This window comes from Empidonax traillii, unplaced genomic scaffold (genome assembly GCF_003031625.1).
Source record: "Empidonax traillii isolate 1590-97213 ecotype Southwest subspecies unplaced genomic scaffold, ASM303162v1 scaffold773:size403244, whole genome shotgun sequence".
NCBI classification, from domain to species: domain Eukaryota; kingdom Metazoa; phylum Chordata; class Aves; order Passeriformes; family Tyrannidae; genus Empidonax; species Empidonax traillii.
Window position 1 is genome coordinate 115,996 of NW_020955966.1, and position 16,390 is coordinate 132,385.

Below are 16,390 nucleotides of genomic sequence, written 5' to 3' on the forward strand. Positions count from 1 at the left end.
ACTAGGAGAAAAATACTTTTTAAAGTAGAAAAATACTGAGATTTGGGATTGGAGAGGAAAAAAAACAAACAAACAAACAAACCACAACATCAGGATCGGATTCAATTAATAAGCTGCACTAATATCAGAGCTTTAATAAGCCATTGATCTGTTTTTCAGATAAGCAATTGCATGATCCTTTCCACACTGCTCACCTCTAGCTACACCTAGCTCACCCCTAGCTGTACTTGTAGCTTGACTGAAACAAACACCATGGAAGTTCTTAATATTAGAAATAGTAAAAATGTCCTGGGTCACTGAGGCAAGATGGAAGGGGGAAAAAAGTTACAAATCAATCATCCAAGTGTCTGAACACTAGAGAATGAGGAGTAAAACAGCAAGGAAATATCAAAGGAAGAAGCACGAAGAGTAGATAACGCTCATTCCAGAATGGCAGGTATGCACAGGACAGCAAAACTGTAAGTTAGCTCAGGAGCCATATCTAAAAACAGGCCTGGAAGACCGTGATTTAGGCAGTTCCCTGTGCTGCAGTTGCAAAAAAAGAAATCAGGATTTATCACAAAATAAGGGAAACTCAGGATAAAAAAAAAAAACCAAAAAAGCCAAAATACAGAAAATTCAAAAAGCCTTTTTGAATATACCACAAGATGCCACTAGGTGTGTTTTCAAGAAAATACTTACACATTTGAAAACTCCATTTGTAAACTTTGGGCAAACGATTATTCTGTTCTTTGAGATCAGACTCCTTCTCTCCATTTTTCCCACATTTTCCTGGAGATTGTGTTCTTGTGAGTGATTTGGTTTGGTGAGATTTCATGCCAGTAGAAACAGATTTTCCTGACTGAGACTTAGACACACTTTCACCAGCAGATAGTTCGTCACTGTCACTGCTGTTTGCTGAAGAAACAAGAAGACATTGTTACAAAACAAAGCCCAAACCAGAGCTAATCAGAAACTATTCCTGCACTGATTTTCACTTAAGGGGAGTTTATTTGACCCAAAGCCTTTAACTCTAAAATGACAGAACTCATCCTGGTGTAGCAGCTTGGTACACAGCTCTCTGCATCGCTGGTGCCCAAGTACAGAACCACAAACCAGGTATATAATGGGGCCTCTGTTCCATGCTGTGAAAGGGAAACCTTGTGCTGGAAACACCACCCTGTTAAGTTGTTGTGCAGGAAGACTCAGAGCTGTTCTGTGGACCTATGGGAACCACGATCCTACAGAGCTAGAGAGTGGTTAGAAATACCAGACTCTGGCACCACAATCCATCCTAAAGACTGGCAAGGATCTTGCTGAAAGTGTGTGTGCAAAAACATAAGGGGGTGGGATCAGGACACACTTCTTGTAAGGAGACTCTTGAATACAACCCAACTATGCTTGAGGTCCCCAGAGGCAAGGTGCACTCTGCTCTCTGAATGGTTCATGACAGCATCACACTTGTTGCTCTGGAACCACAGCCATAAATAAATTGCCTACGTTAGAAAATAAGGCAAAGAGGCAGTCCAATGTGTCAGCCTTGTGCCAAAATGAATTGCATCGGTCTGCTTATGAGGCTGTATTTTTTCTAAGAGTTTGCAAGATTGACTGTTATGTCCCATCTCCCATTCACATTTTTTTATATCTATTTCTAACACAGTATTCAATATATATATTAATTTCTATCTCATTTTTGAACAAACAATGACAGACAAGCCTTTGACTGTATTTTTAGGACATGTGTGGCAGAAATGAGAGTAAAAACCAGCCTCTCCTTCACTGTATGTCACCCTATTTTTTCTCTACTAAAACGACTATCAATAATCTGAATATGTGTGACATACTCTACAAATTCCTCAGACATGATGATAATTTTTTTTTAATTTTGGGAAAATATATTTAGCTGACCCAAAACAGAAGAATTTTTCAACCTGAAGTGGAGAAAACTTACTATAAAAGCAACTTCAAAAATTGAACAGAGTTTTCTAATCAAACTGCCCCAAAGGAAAGAAACAAAGTAATCTGTCTAAAGGACAAGATTCACGAGTAATGATTAAAAAGACGATAGTTTTTAGCATTACTAAAATAAAACAGGGCGAAAGCAGGGACAGGAGACTGTAATTCAACACAAGTCTAGTGAAGCAGTGGAAATCTTCAGAATCTCCATCATTAGAGTTGTTTTTAAAACCATTTTGAACTCTGATTTATTAAGACAAATGTATGCCTCAGTTGTACCTGCCCTGGGTGTTGACAAAATGAGGCCTGAAAGTTTCTTTTGGTCCTGGCCTTCATGCTTTGGTGATCTACAGAGGACAAACTGAATACCAAGATACCCGTAGGGTGAAGGAACTCAGCTGGCTGCAGAGTTGCTGGTGTTGGCTGGTTTAGCGCAAAGGCAAGAGCTGAAGCTGCCACAAAAGCAGGTTTAACAGGTATACCTGAATTTTGGCAAAAGCTTTTTTTGTTTGTTTGTTTACAACTAACTCCATATTTATCTATTTATTTTCCTTATCACATTCTGCAGTGCCTGAAGTCTAACAAAAACATCCCATACACACCAAGGACTATGTGGTACAAGAAACAATTCTAGATTTGAAGTGTTTGCATCCTGATGGAGACACAGGTTGAGAGAAAGGGGTAAATTCACCAAAACCAAGGAAATAATGGCAAGGCTAAAAATGGTGTATTAGTTCTGCAAATTCAGTTTGTTTTGCTACTTTAATTCCTGGGGTGAGGCAAGGAGTAAGGATAATAGAAGAGACTAGAGAAATAGAATTAAAAAGAATAAGAAAATATGAAGAGGACATCAATGAACGTGAAGGAAAGGTGGGGTGAAAGCAAATACCAGACCAGAAAGTACAAACTTTTCGTAAAAGCCGTTAGAAGAAAGAAATCGGGGAGGGAAGAAAGGGAGGTGGGGAAGACAGGGGAAAAAAGGCATGGTGTATGCTTTGTGTCCTTCCTTTAACTGCATTTTTACAGTTATCCTCCTGAGTCCACTCTCTAGCTGACTGTTTTATGGTATTCTTTATTAACAGTGAAATGACGCAGTAATTGATCTCGTCGTCTCCCAAACACATGTGCACATGACCACTACTACACCTCTGCTTTTATTAAACTTCCCAGTACTGTGGTTTCTATTCCAATTAGCTTCTACAACTACAAAAAAAATGCAAAACCTACACTATTTACTGCACAGGAAGAAAACAAGAGTCTATATTCTTCTGGAATTATTCTCATATTTGCTAGAGGGTAGAGATATTAACCTCTAAAAACTTATCTGGCAGAAAATACAGAGTATAATTTCCTTCAGGTCCTCTAAAACGAGCAGTTATCGTGATACAGAGATACCTGTCCCAATTCTGCCATGTGTGAAATACTCTCTCTTCTTAGTCTTCTGGAATTACACAATATTAAGGACCTCTTAGAAATAGGCCCAGAAGTAATACAAGACATTTAAAAACACTTTGGCATTCAGGTAGAGCAGTTTCTTCATTTAAACAGAATTAAGAATTCCCTGATGAGAACATTTTGTCCTAGTACATTTTTTATGTCCAGACTTTATCTCCTACAATCATTTGAACAGATGACACGGTACTTTCACACATTTCATTGCACACTAAGCTGCAGTACTTACTAGTTTTACTTTTCTTTTTGTTGTTCACAGATGTTTTGTGGCTTCTTTTCTGCTTTTTTGAGGAGCTGCCTCCTCCTTGAACATCTTTAAGTCTTTTCTGGCCTGTACAGACTACAATTGGGAAAAGAAAAAAAAAAAAAGAAGAAATCAAAACTAAATAAATGCTTGCACTTCTGTGTGTTTCTCTCAGTCTCATTCCCCCTCCTTCCCATCAAAAATACTTCAGAATTTAATTCTGTAGACAACAATGCAACTGTTCCTGCCTATCCTTAACACAGCTCAGTTTTGTACTTATATTGACAAGAGGAGATGAAAGACAATGGAAGGCAACTTTTTTTCATATAGAGTGCACAGGTAAGATGATTACAGATAACTTTCCCACATACATCATCAGAATTTCTCTTGAACCATGTGAATTTATTATTTTTTTAATACTGTAAATTAAATAAGAATATAATTTACTAAAAGAGTTATCAAGACCTACTAGAACTGAAAAATGTTTTTAAAAGTTTGCTGTACTTGGAAGCTGTGAGGAAAAAAGCAAAGCCATCACTTGTGATCAGTAGTTACATTAATTGAAAATATTAAAATCTTGGGTAACATTAAAAAAAAGACAACAAAAAAAGGAAGGCAAACAAAAAAAAACCAAGGGAAAAAGTCTACTGGTATTTGTGACTACAAGGGGAAAAAGCAGAAAAGAAAGATAAAAGAATTCTAGTACACATGCTAAAGGGAGTACTTTAGGAGTTTTTCAAATGTTGTTTCACAACCATGTGACTTACAGATTAAAAATGACCCCTGTAATAAAACAATTTAAATTAAGGAACCCAATTTTCTGAAGCAGGCAACATGCTGACAAAACCAGAGAGGAAGCTGAACTCTAATGCATGTAAAAGTAATCTTGTATAACAGTGTAAAACTTCTTTTAAGTGGCAATACATTCCTTTCGTATAAAAAAAGCAAACAAATTAAGTTCTAAACCCACACAGCTATAATTAACAAAACAATACAGGTGTATTTATTGAGGGCTACAAATTTACCTCTTCTAAACTCTCTCCTTTGTTTAAGGAAACACATTTTTTTGCATATTTTCAGAAGAACATTTCCAAAAGAATGCTGAAGGTCACATCACTTAAGGGCATTTTGAGCATAATTAGTTAATTGTTAACTGAAATCTACTGAGATGAGGAAACCACTTTTATCTCAGGATTATAGCCAAAATATATTTTTCTTCCTTTACGTTCATATTTTTTAGGCAATAGAACACAGTGAAAGTAGCTATACTTTTGATGAACTGCAAAAGAGCCAGCTACTTTCAGAAAAAAAGCTGTTGGATCTTGCCAACAGTTAAAAAGGAAGCAGCAGTACGCTGACATCATGTGCACAAGTGTTGGTCATGTTTATTATCCCCTTTTCTCTAGTAGTTTCAAGATAGGAACTTCAATCTGCAAAAATCACATCTGATAGTGAAACAGAGCTAAAAAGGTCAATGCTTGATATCAGCTTGACTTGAGTCTTATGAAGTTAATGTTCTAAAAAACTACAAGTTTGAAATGGCTGCCTAAGCAGCCTAGCAGCAAGAGGGCATTCTCCCTCCAAAACCACACCTTACAGAGAATCAAATTTTATGCAAGAAACAGCATCTTCTGCTTCTAAGAAGGGTGTTTACAATACTTCCATCTTGCAACAATAAATATGCCTTACACAAGCTATTATGGTTTGCTCTGGGCTTTTCTTGCCATGTCTAGTATAAACTTCATTCTTATATACTTTATCCCTCATTGACACTATTTCTTTTTAATGGACACATTTTCTTTTTAATGGAAGGCAAATAAACCTCTTGACAGATCATATGTGGCTATTTCCACACATTTGAAATGAACAGCAGGCTACTACTTCCTCCAACAACTAACTTCCCTGCAGCATAACCACAACAGAATGAAAACACATCAACAATGCTAAAAATGAGAGCTGGTTAGGTTGGAAACAGCTCTGTTTACCCTTTACCTTTTTCAGCATGCTCTGGCTCTGGTTGATTACTACTACTGGAGCTGACGCTGGCATCAAAACCTGTTGGAGAAATATTTCCCTCAGACTGGAGGTCTTGCAGTTCCCCTGCCACACTGTCCACCTCTATTGTGCTATCTGTTTCACTTTTGATGCTTCGTATCTCTTCTTGATTTGGTGGCAGCGTCTCAGAGACAGTGACACTGGACTGATGTCTACTGGACTCCGTTACAGTTACAGAGGAAGGCGACTCAGGAGTTGTAGGAGGAGTATTCAGCACTGAATTGCTGCCACTGCTTGGAAATTCAACTTTCTTCTCACCGACTTCAGTCGGTTTCTCCTCAACAGGTTTCACATCCACACTAGCCGGCAAAGATTTTTCAAGTTCACAGCTAGGCAAAGAAATACCTTCTTCTGCAAGAGTCTGAAGCTGCTCCTCTGCTGCAGCATCCTCGGGAGCAGCATGCGGAGGGGAGGCGGCAGCCTCAGTGTCAGAGTCTGAGAACAGTTCCTTCAGCGTTTTCTTCGGCCATTGCCCTTGAATACTTGACCAGACATCTTTCCGATCCTTTGCTCTGGTGTTCTGAAGTCTTTCATCAGAGTTATTTAGAAGCTTTATTCTTTTCTCTCCCACTTCAGAAAATCCAGAATAGAAAGTACTTGTCCGTAAAGACTTCCTTTTCTCCTCTAGTCCATTGTACTTTTTCGTTGGAGTGATTTTCAGTTTAGATTTGTCTTCCTCATCTTCATCCGAGGAGCTGTTACTGCTGTTTTCTAAACTAAGGGAGTCTTTGTTTTTGGACTTCTCATCCTTTCTATTAGGTGACACTGTCTTCAAAGATTCCTCAGCAACACAATGTCTCCGTTTACCACGTTTCACTTGTGGTTTTGCCGTTTTATCCACTATCTCCTTTTTTACATCCTTTCTCTTCTTAGTGCCTTCATCTTCTCCATCGGAGTCACTGTCTTCAGATAACTCTTCCATCTCTTTTCGCAGTCTTTCAGGAGACTTGGATACTGACTTGGGCACTCCTGCATCTGTAAGAGCTTTAGTTTCTTCTGGGAGGGATGAACCACTCTGTTCTTCTTTTAGACGGAGTTCGTTTTTATCTTGGGTTACAGCTTCAGGCTGAGATTCCTCTTTGCCATCAGCATGTACATTTGGGGCACTTTGGTCATCTTCTTGCTCACTATCATCAGAACTTTCAGAAGCTAATTAAAAGTAAATACAAAATAAAAACAAAACAAAACAAAAGAAAGAAAAACAAAACAGGAAAAGTTTGTCTTGATTCTGGTTACAAATAATTATTACAAAAAAAAATCAACTCAAGAAAACGCTACAGATATGAAGACATGCTACAGTAATCTTTAGCAGTATATCTCTTAAATAGTACCTTCTGAAGACTTCAAAAACTTAAGGTGAAGTGGCTAGATTAGAAACTAGAGAAATTCTGTATTATACAGTACATCTCCAGGAATCTCTGAAGAGGTGGAGAAGGCATAGAGTGCATCAATCCACAAAATACAAGCTTCTGCATAATTCCCCAAACCAGGAACTGAAAGATACATTTACATATTTATTATAGGCTACAAAATACTACCATTATCTGCCTTTTTTCCAAAGCCTAGAACAGAGACATCATTTTCCCTGGAAAATCCACAGTCTAAAGGACAGAATAACAACACACACTGGGTACTCTCTCACAAACCAGCCTGATAACCAGCCTGGAAAAGGGAAGTGAAAGCAATAATGGACAGCACTTAGAGAAACAAATGGACAACAAGAATGTAGGACAACAGCAAGAACATTCAGGGGCAGCAATAAAGAAACTGAGAAAAGAAGAACAAAGATACAATGGAGAAGGAATCATCAGCAGTCCAGTTCAATGGGAAAAGATATGAATACAAGGAGAAATATGGGAATTGGCTCAAATATCTATATACATATAACTTCTTGATTTGTAAAGTTAATTACAGATTAATTATAGCACTAATAATAGTGTCAGCACTAATTGCTTTTTTGTTTCTAATTTCCTAAGGAAATGAAGCTTCATAGATTATGTTGACTGTTATTCCACCTACAATTTTGGAACCCAGTGGCCAGTGTCATCCAAGTTCAAGTAAGTCTGAAAGATTATTAAATTCACATAACTCCCACAAAAAAAACTACCTATACCATATGATTTCCTCTCTGGAGACTAAAGGATAAAGAGAAGCAACCAGTAATTATAGTGCTGCTCTAAGTGTGTGGGAAGGGGCAAACAATGTTTGCAATGACAGACATGCTGATACGAAACCTAGCTTTATTAGTTCTATTTTTCAAGGAAAAAAATTAAAAAATAATGGTTCCTAAAAGTTAGATAAATCAAAAATTGAAAATTTTCACATTAGATAGGAAGCAAAAATTCTTTGCTCTTTATCAAACAAAAAGAGGATGGCAACACATAGAATGTAATTGACTGTTAACGCACTGAATCCACACTACCTGTTTTCAGAAACTGCCAACATTGCTTTTGTTCAAGGGTTATTTCTGAAGATGATGTTATAATTAGCCAGACAGACACAAAGCATTCAGTTGCATCAGTTGTTCTACACTGTCATTTACTTCTGTTTAGAGGCCATTTACAGAATTAGAAAACTTTAAAGTACAATACCTTGTAGCCCATTAATGACAGAAGTAATTTCTATTGATTTAGCTGGAGTTTGTTCAGTATTTTTGGCTTCAGTGCTGTCAAGTTTGGACCCAGTCTCTGGTGACGCGCTGGTGTGAAAGGGGGGTTTTGACAAACGTCGCAGTTTACAGGGTTTAGGAGAATACTTCTCTTCCTTCTCTCTGTCAGTTTTATTCTAGGTGACAGAAAAGATTTAAAAAAAACCAACAAACATTTCATTTGAGCACACATCTTAACAAAGATTACAATTCCACAATATTTACAGTTATCGTTAACATTCAACCTGTGAAGGAAAGCTCTCCTCTTTGTTTGAAAAGATTACAAATACCTTTCTGTGTTCCATGCCAAGACCTTTCTATTGAAGACAGGGACTTTGCCAACGCTAAAACAAACTGGAAAGCAAACACAGCCAGTGCTCTAGGGGCAATGGCACCGCAGGATGCCAGGCTCAGCAGGGGCAGGGCAGCTGTCAGGTTCTGAAGGTGCTGGGCAGGGGGTAGGAAGAGTGCCAGTATCTGTGGCAGAAGGAGAAGCTTCCTTGCAGCTCATAGTCCAAGGAATATATCATCATCTAAGCCTAAATATAAGTTGTAAAAGAATGAGTTTTGGAAAAAATGCTTGGCAATGAAATTATAAAGTCCCATGTATGTAGACTAGTCATAGGTTTGCTCTCCAGAAACAGGGAGCTCACAAATTTCACCCCCTGAGCTGGCTCCCAACATTGATCATAATTTGGATCCTTCTCATTTGTTTTCTGTAAATGCATATAGTACATTTAATTAAAAAATACAGGAAAGAAGGAAAGAGAAGCTTCCCCACCCCAAAGAGAAAATCCAAAACCTCCATGAAAACAGTATCCATTTTTCAAAAGCTATGAAGTTGCTTTCCCTGTCAAGCATTTGTAAGCCAATCAAAAGGTCAGGAAGGGAGGCGGGGATTACTGAAGTAGGTATCAAACCAAAGTCGGGGGCAATAAGGGAGAAAAGGGAGAAAAACTACCTTTATTTTCTTTCGATGCTTAATTTTTGGTACATTTTTATCAGCTGGCCTCACTATCTTGTCTGCCTTTATCCATTCATCATACCTAAACACAAAAAGAAATTGCACACATTTATGGTTTCAAGCCGGTAATCACGGTATCATAAGAGAAATTTAACTGACGAAAAAGAGAATTAGTAGGAATATAAAACAGAATTGGAATTTGAGTCAAGCAATTTGAGTACTTTTCAAATCTGTGAAGTTTCAGCTAAGGTTCAGAGGATTGCAGTTTTTTTACAATGAAGGGTAATATACACTGAATACACTGAAGGGGTAAAAATAACAAAATCTGCCATTTTTCCAGTCTGCACTGAACAACAGGAAATCCATGTACACAGGTGAAACAAACTACCTGAATGAGAAATCTTTATAGACATCCAAGAGGTATCCTTCATATATATATATATATATATATATACATACATACACACACACACACACTGCAAAACCTTAACAAGAAATTCTTTCAACTGCATAAAATGTGACCATTTAATAAAAATAAACTCTTTTGATCCCAAGTATCTGCAAAGTGATATTCGGAATGATTAACCCTTTGGAGACACTAATTTTTGAGTCACTGACTCCACAGTAACACTTTTCAATTCCTTTTCAGTTAAATATTTTCATTTTGTATCAGAGTGATACAAGACAAAAACATACTGAATAGTGCCAAGATATTAACAACAGGTACCTTATTATTTAAGACTGGCCCTGTTAAATACAAATCCAGGACTAAAGAAGTACATTCTTAGTAAGAATACACTGTAACTATGGTACTGTACTTGTCACATTCATTGAGTATTTCTGAAAAAATTCCAGAATCAATTAAATAAATTTTTTTCTCTGAATTAGAATAAGCTGTTTTATTACAACTGTGAATTCAAGAACCATCTGCATAAGAAAGAGGTCAGTTAAAAATTAGTATGTATTAACATACAAACGAATTCTGACCCCTCTAGGTAAACATGAAAATAGAGGGGGAAAAAAACAACTTCAAAAAATCCACCACCACTAAAAACCTAAAAACTCAAACCACATATCCCCAGACAACTAGTTCAAGATGGAATCAAGCCCAATGCACTCATGACCATGCTGACTTTCCACCATTTTCATATATACAATGACTACTGACACATTCCCAATTCAACTTCTTTGCAACACTGCCAATTATATCCACAACACCGACACATAAGTTAAAAACATATACAGAAAAACATGCACGTTTCCAACCTGCTTTGACATATACGCTAAGTTAAGATTTACGCAAAGTATTTCAGAAGCTCAATAACGTATTTTAACTTAAATTTCACACAATAATACAGTGAAAAATGAAGTGGCAGTCATCTCTGAGCTTTCCAAAACTATTTGTTCGGCTTTTTTTTCCCTTCTATGTGACATAAAAACCACAAAATCTTGCAGCAGACTATGACATACCAAGATTGCCTATACTGCTGCAGATACCACTGTCATTCTATTATTATACTGTCATTACCAGGTGAAAGGTCAGTAAATAGTTTCTCTCCAAAACTGGAATATAACTGCAGTTTCCCAATATGGAAAAATCCCATATTCTATGAGACTGTGGGAAACCCTATGTAAAGCAATCTTTCTTCAAGTCAAACACGCTTTCTAGAAGGAATACTGTTAAGTGACTGCCAAATGGACTTTGTGACCCACAGACAGGTAAGAGTATTTTATTAGGTCTAAATGTTCACAGGAAAACAGCATTAGGGCTTGACAAACATGGTGAAAAGTGATGATTCTGACAGTGTCTTTTCTGCCTCAACCATGTTGGAACACAAAATTTGTATTCACTCATTCTATGCATTTCCAGTAAGAAAACAATCTTGCCCCTATGCAAAGTCTGTGCACAGCCCACACTGTCTGTGATTCACAGTAACTGCAGTGCCTTTTGAGGTGACAGCTGATAGACACAGGGGCACCCAAAAGCAAAGGAGACGTGCAGAATCTGAAGAGAATATCTGTATGTACCACAGAATCTTAAATGTATTAGAAGCAATGGTCACGCAAACCTTTATCTCAAGGAGCACAAACTGAGACACTATGTGGTAGTCACAGTTCCTGGCCAGAGCATATCCTGCTTTACTCCTGAATGCACAAGAAACAGCAGACAGACCCTGCGAAGAGGCCAAGTGTCACAGAAATCTCACGTCTTCTCCAGGGAATGAGCTGCCCACACTTCACACCTTTGCATCACACAGCTCCTTTCACTATTCACACATCAGATGCATATGGTTTGCCTAAACCTGGGACAACGAGACTCCAGGCTGAAACAGATCCTGCAAAAAGGATACGCCCCAAGCCACAGTCAACAACCTGACCCTAAATTACATTTTCCTCTACTGCATGACACACAAGCACCCTGAAAGCTGCATTTAAATGGGGTGTGTGACTCAGACTAGTGCCTTTCTTTCTGGAATTGTCCCTGCTAAAATATGAAAACCTAATCTTGCTCTAGACAGTCTGTTCACGAAACAAAATAAACCCCAAAATATTATGAAAAAAGCTCTTCAGCTCTCAATACAAGAAGTGTGTGCTTTCAGAAGACCTGGGTTGTTTTACTACAATGCTGTCTTCCACACTTACTTGCTTCACCACCCTAAAGTGAGTAGGTGGGTGCAGAGATTAGCAGAAAAGATGGGGAGCTGCTCTTAAAGAGTTTGCAGAGATTTTTTTGAGAACCAAGAGGAAGGATTTAATATGAAATTATTATTTACCTAATTTTTTAAAATCATGTTTCATATAAAACCCTGAAATGCCTTGATAAGGAACATCCCCTTTGCCTTACCAAAATGAAGATGAAGACCCACTAAGGAGAGAAGCTTTTCTGTCCTACTGGTTAAAACGAATGGCTGCCAGAAAGTGGAGTTTGAACAGGAAGGAATAAAAAAAGCTAAAATGAAATGAATAGCTATACAGCAGAAAAAATAATTGGCCCTTTCTATCAGAGTATGTACTAATTTTATTAAACCCATATATATACTTGCAAGCTAAAATACATCACAACATACTCCCAGAGATTGCACAGTCAATCCTCCACAGAAGTACCAGAGGGGAAACAAGGAAAAAAAGCATATTTTTCCAGACTAGACATACACTAGCAAAGGTACCACTTTCTCAGGAAGACAAGTGACCTCAAGGAACTAGCAAGCCTTGGCAAATTCACTGAAAGGTTCCAGTAAACTCTCTGTAGCTGCCAACAAGGAAGAACCAAGTATTCAATTTGGCTATGATTGAAGAAAGAAGAGTTAGACTGATACCCAAATACTGGAATATTAGTTAAGGATTCTGGTTTGTTTAATTTCACTAATTTTTTAAAAATAATTCTCCCCCTGCCTCCTGCATGGCATACATTATTCTCCAGAACCAGAAATTTCACTACACATTTAATTTCAGTGGTTGGCAGTTAAGTATAAAATTTATATATGAAGTAACAGTTCAGCAAACTGAGACAAAAATTAGCACTTTCATATGCAGATTTCTGAAGGAAAAAAATGGAATGTTCAAAATAGTAAGACTCAGCTTTAAATACTTGAAACATTCAAGAATAACAAGCCTTGTGATGTTGCACCATAATGACATACAGGTTTTAAACAATCTAAATGCTTTCTAAATATGCACCCTCTAATGACTGGGAACACGCTGCAGAAGAAATTCACCTCAAGCACTAATAAAATAAACTTTTCTCTGCACTGGCAGCTGAAGATTAAAATTATGAAAAAGGAACTCATACCATAGGCCCCAAAGAAGTTTTAGTTCCACACAGAGCATCCGTAATTCAAAACATTACTGGTCTGTTTGAAGAAATGCAGTTACTCTGTATTTCTCCACTCTTTTGCTTAACACATGGTAACATAAGTAGGTCTCTCAGGGTAGAGATTTCTACCGTTCCCTTTCACTACAAGTCAGGCTCCACTGAACACTACCAATTCTTTACATTTATCAGAGACATGTATCACCTGAATCTCAGGAGGTAACAAGATCCTTCAGTGTAAAACTCTACACCTTCTGTACTTCCTATCAACTCTTAAAAAAAAAAAAAAAAAAAAAAGTTCCACAGTTGTTGTCGTCTCTGGTTCCAGAGAATTTAAAAAACCCAAAAACTAACAAAGATGAATATCAAGTTTACCAAATTCCATTCCAAGTACCCCAAGGCATGTCAACATGCTCCCCCACTCCCCCATGCACAATTATTCTGAATGTCAGACTGATATCGAAATTAACTTGTGATAAGAAACATTAGTAGTTATTTAGTATTTCTGCTCAAACTTGTAGGGTTTAAAGAAAGGTCATTAAATGGCATACTGACCAAAAGGGGCAACAGGAAAGTCAACTTCTAGAGGTAGGAGAATGACAGAATTAAAAAAGTCCTGGATGATTAGAAAATCTTAGTTCGGTACATCCCTGTACTTGTAGATACAGTACTTGTCCCTGCTAAGCAAGCTACAATGATTAAGGAGAGGAAGGAATTGCTTCCTATCCAAGCAAGACAGTTATTTTTCCAGGTTGTGACTGACTAAAAGCTAAATGAAGTTATTACATTGTGTGAGACTAGTCTTCACAGTATTGAAATACTGAAGTATTGAGATGCTGTCTTAAGCTCAGGCTTACCCACTCTTTCTGTCAAATCCAAAAATGTAAGTAATTTTACTTGAATTAAAAAAAAAAAAAAAGCCACATTTAGCAGAGTCCACACACAGTCCCATAGTTAAATCTCAATTAATTTTTTTTTTTTCAGTGAAGAGTCCCACTCCCCCAAAGTCCTTCAGAGGTCTCTTTCAAAACACCACATAAAAATATAAGTGCAAGTCCTGCTGTCAGAAAGATCAAACAACATTCCTTAATTCTTAAATGAGTGCAAGTTTACTAAAAATGCTTTTCTTATCAAACATATCCTCATCACAGAAATAATGCCTCTGATACCAATAGGCGTATTTGTTTAAAATGCAGAATTAAAAAAATCAGAATCTTGATTTCTCCTTTAAGAACCGGAGTGCTGGAATCTCCAAGGTGAAGAAGGTTCATTTTTTGACTTCCCATTTCTTCAGACTTGAAGTAGCATTGCTCAAATAAAAATCTGATCATCTTACCTCACAGCATGCAAAATAGCATGACATTTGCTCAAAAAGAAAAATAGCTCAAAAAGAAAAATAACTTCTACATTTACACGTGAATTCCAGAACAAGAGTTTAAAAGCAAGAAGTCTCTTGGAACGGCAGTAATCCTCAGCGGGTAGAATGAAAGTTCCAGCAACTTGCACTCCCAAGGGAGTCCTCCCCAATAAGGGCCGAAATGCAAGTCAGACCCCACCTTGAGCAGGCTGCATCTCCCCTCATGTCTTGACTCCACAGCCCACTATGCTTACAAACGTTGCCTGAAGACAGTTTATGTCAAAGATCCTATTCCTGTAGATCAACGTAGATGCAGACCAAAATGCTACAAATGATCACTATCAAAACTGGCGATAGTGAGACTTTCCTCCTCAGTAGTGGTTTAGGTGCTCCTGGAAATAACCAGGCCTAGATGCAAAGAGGTGAATTCAAAGGAGGAAGAGAAGCATCACACTTCTCTGTTACCTTTGATAGCAGATTTTGCTAGAACTGAATAAATGACATTTGTCCTAACCTCTTGGTCAGAGGTAGGACATCCAGATGATAGATGAAGGTCACAAGAACCTTAGCTTTTTCAGAAAAGGAAAAATAAGTAAAGAAAAAGTCCAGTTGATTTGTCTCAGACTTGTGGGGTTTGGGTTTTTTTACAGATCTAAAGTTAAAAAGATAACAGCTAAAGACAATGAGCAGATACTTTGAAAATGATGAAAGACGCAGATGTGCTTATAAGCTGCTCAAAAGTGTTGGTTTTCTCTACTGTTTTCAAAGTTTTAAATGGCAAAAAAGAAGTCTTGAATGGAAAAAATATAAGGATACCTCAGGTTATTTCTATTAATGATAGACTAAAGACAATAAAAAGGCACATGCTCCTGCTTGTATTCAAAAAAGCATAAGATGCCACTAGGCTAAGAAGAGACTTGATTGGAAGCGTAAGGCAGCCTCAGAGAGAAGAAGGGTGGGGAGGGTGGAAACTGGATCTGATGAAATGCAGTTATTTGCTGCACGCTAATTTGTCACTAAGAATCTTGTCATTCTCCCGTTAAATACCATACTGATAGTGTACTCTGTGCTTCACTGACAAGAGCATATAGCCTCAGCTAAGCACACTATTCAAATATTTTATGAGATAAAATTGGCTTAAGAAAGCCAGAGGAGGATTCTGTGAAAGAGTGAACTGTCACTTGCATGGAGAGAGCTAAAAGAAAGATGGGGAACAAATGAAGCCTCCTTTGAACAAGTAATTTTAAGATGATTTTCTAAGTAACTAAAATGCTGAATTTATACAGTGCTAAAATCTAAGTTTCATACAGTACAATGACCTTCACAGAACACCAATACTAAAAGTTTAGGACTCCAGATGTCTATTAATTTAGGTCTTAAAATTCATAAGTGTATTTGAGAAGTAATTCAAGAAGTAATCACTAACTAAAACTCAAGTTACCTCACGTTCCATCCACAGTAGTGCACCAAGTAAAGGACTTCTCCACCTTCGATGTCAGAATCTTTAATACTAGCTTCATACATTTTTTGATTTTTCCCTCTTCCATACCGCACTTGGACTTTCATGCCTGGTGGATAGCATTCAAACTCTTCTTCCTCATTGTTATTGTTGTCTTCTTCCTCCTCCTCCTCCTCTTCTTCCTCCTCCTCTGCTTCTTCTTCATCTTCATCTTCTTCCTTATTCGTGTCATCTCTTGAAAGGTTTAAAAAATTGTAGAGTTAATATGAGATACTTCATAAGCTTTTCAGTTCCAAACCACATATATTGATAAATATTGTGGATGCATTAGAGAGTGGGAAACAGGAGGCTCCAAATATGTGAAACTGTACTACAGCTGAGTAATATCAGCAAAATAGGATATACCAACACATACAAAATCCAGTGACTGTAAGGTGCAAAAAATGACTCAAAGAAAAAAAAATCC

At 37.4% G+C, this 16,390-nt stretch overlaps 1 protein-coding gene across 3 annotated transcripts in view; it reads right to left on the reverse strand.

The window, feature by feature from the left end:
* The window catches only part of ARID4B (AT-rich interaction domain 4B), an 88,674-nt gene that overhangs the window by 3,805 nt on the left and 68,479 nt on the right, over positions 1-16,390 (reverse strand). For all 3 annotated transcript variants that reach the window (XM_027901320.1, XM_027901321.1, XM_027901322.1), the window contains exons 17-22: positions 15,907-16,158; positions 9,295-9,379; positions 8,278-8,470; positions 5,624-6,835; positions 3,617-3,727; positions 682-897 (exon numbers count right to left, since the gene is read on the reverse strand). In XM_027901320.1, coding sequence (XP_027757121.1) covers positions 682-897; positions 3,617-3,727; positions 5,624-6,835; positions 8,278-8,470; positions 9,295-9,379; positions 15,907-16,158 — 2,069 coding nt within the window. The remainder of the gene's footprint in view (positions 1-681; positions 898-3,616; positions 3,728-5,623; positions 6,836-8,277; positions 8,471-9,294; positions 9,380-15,906; positions 16,159-16,390) is intronic.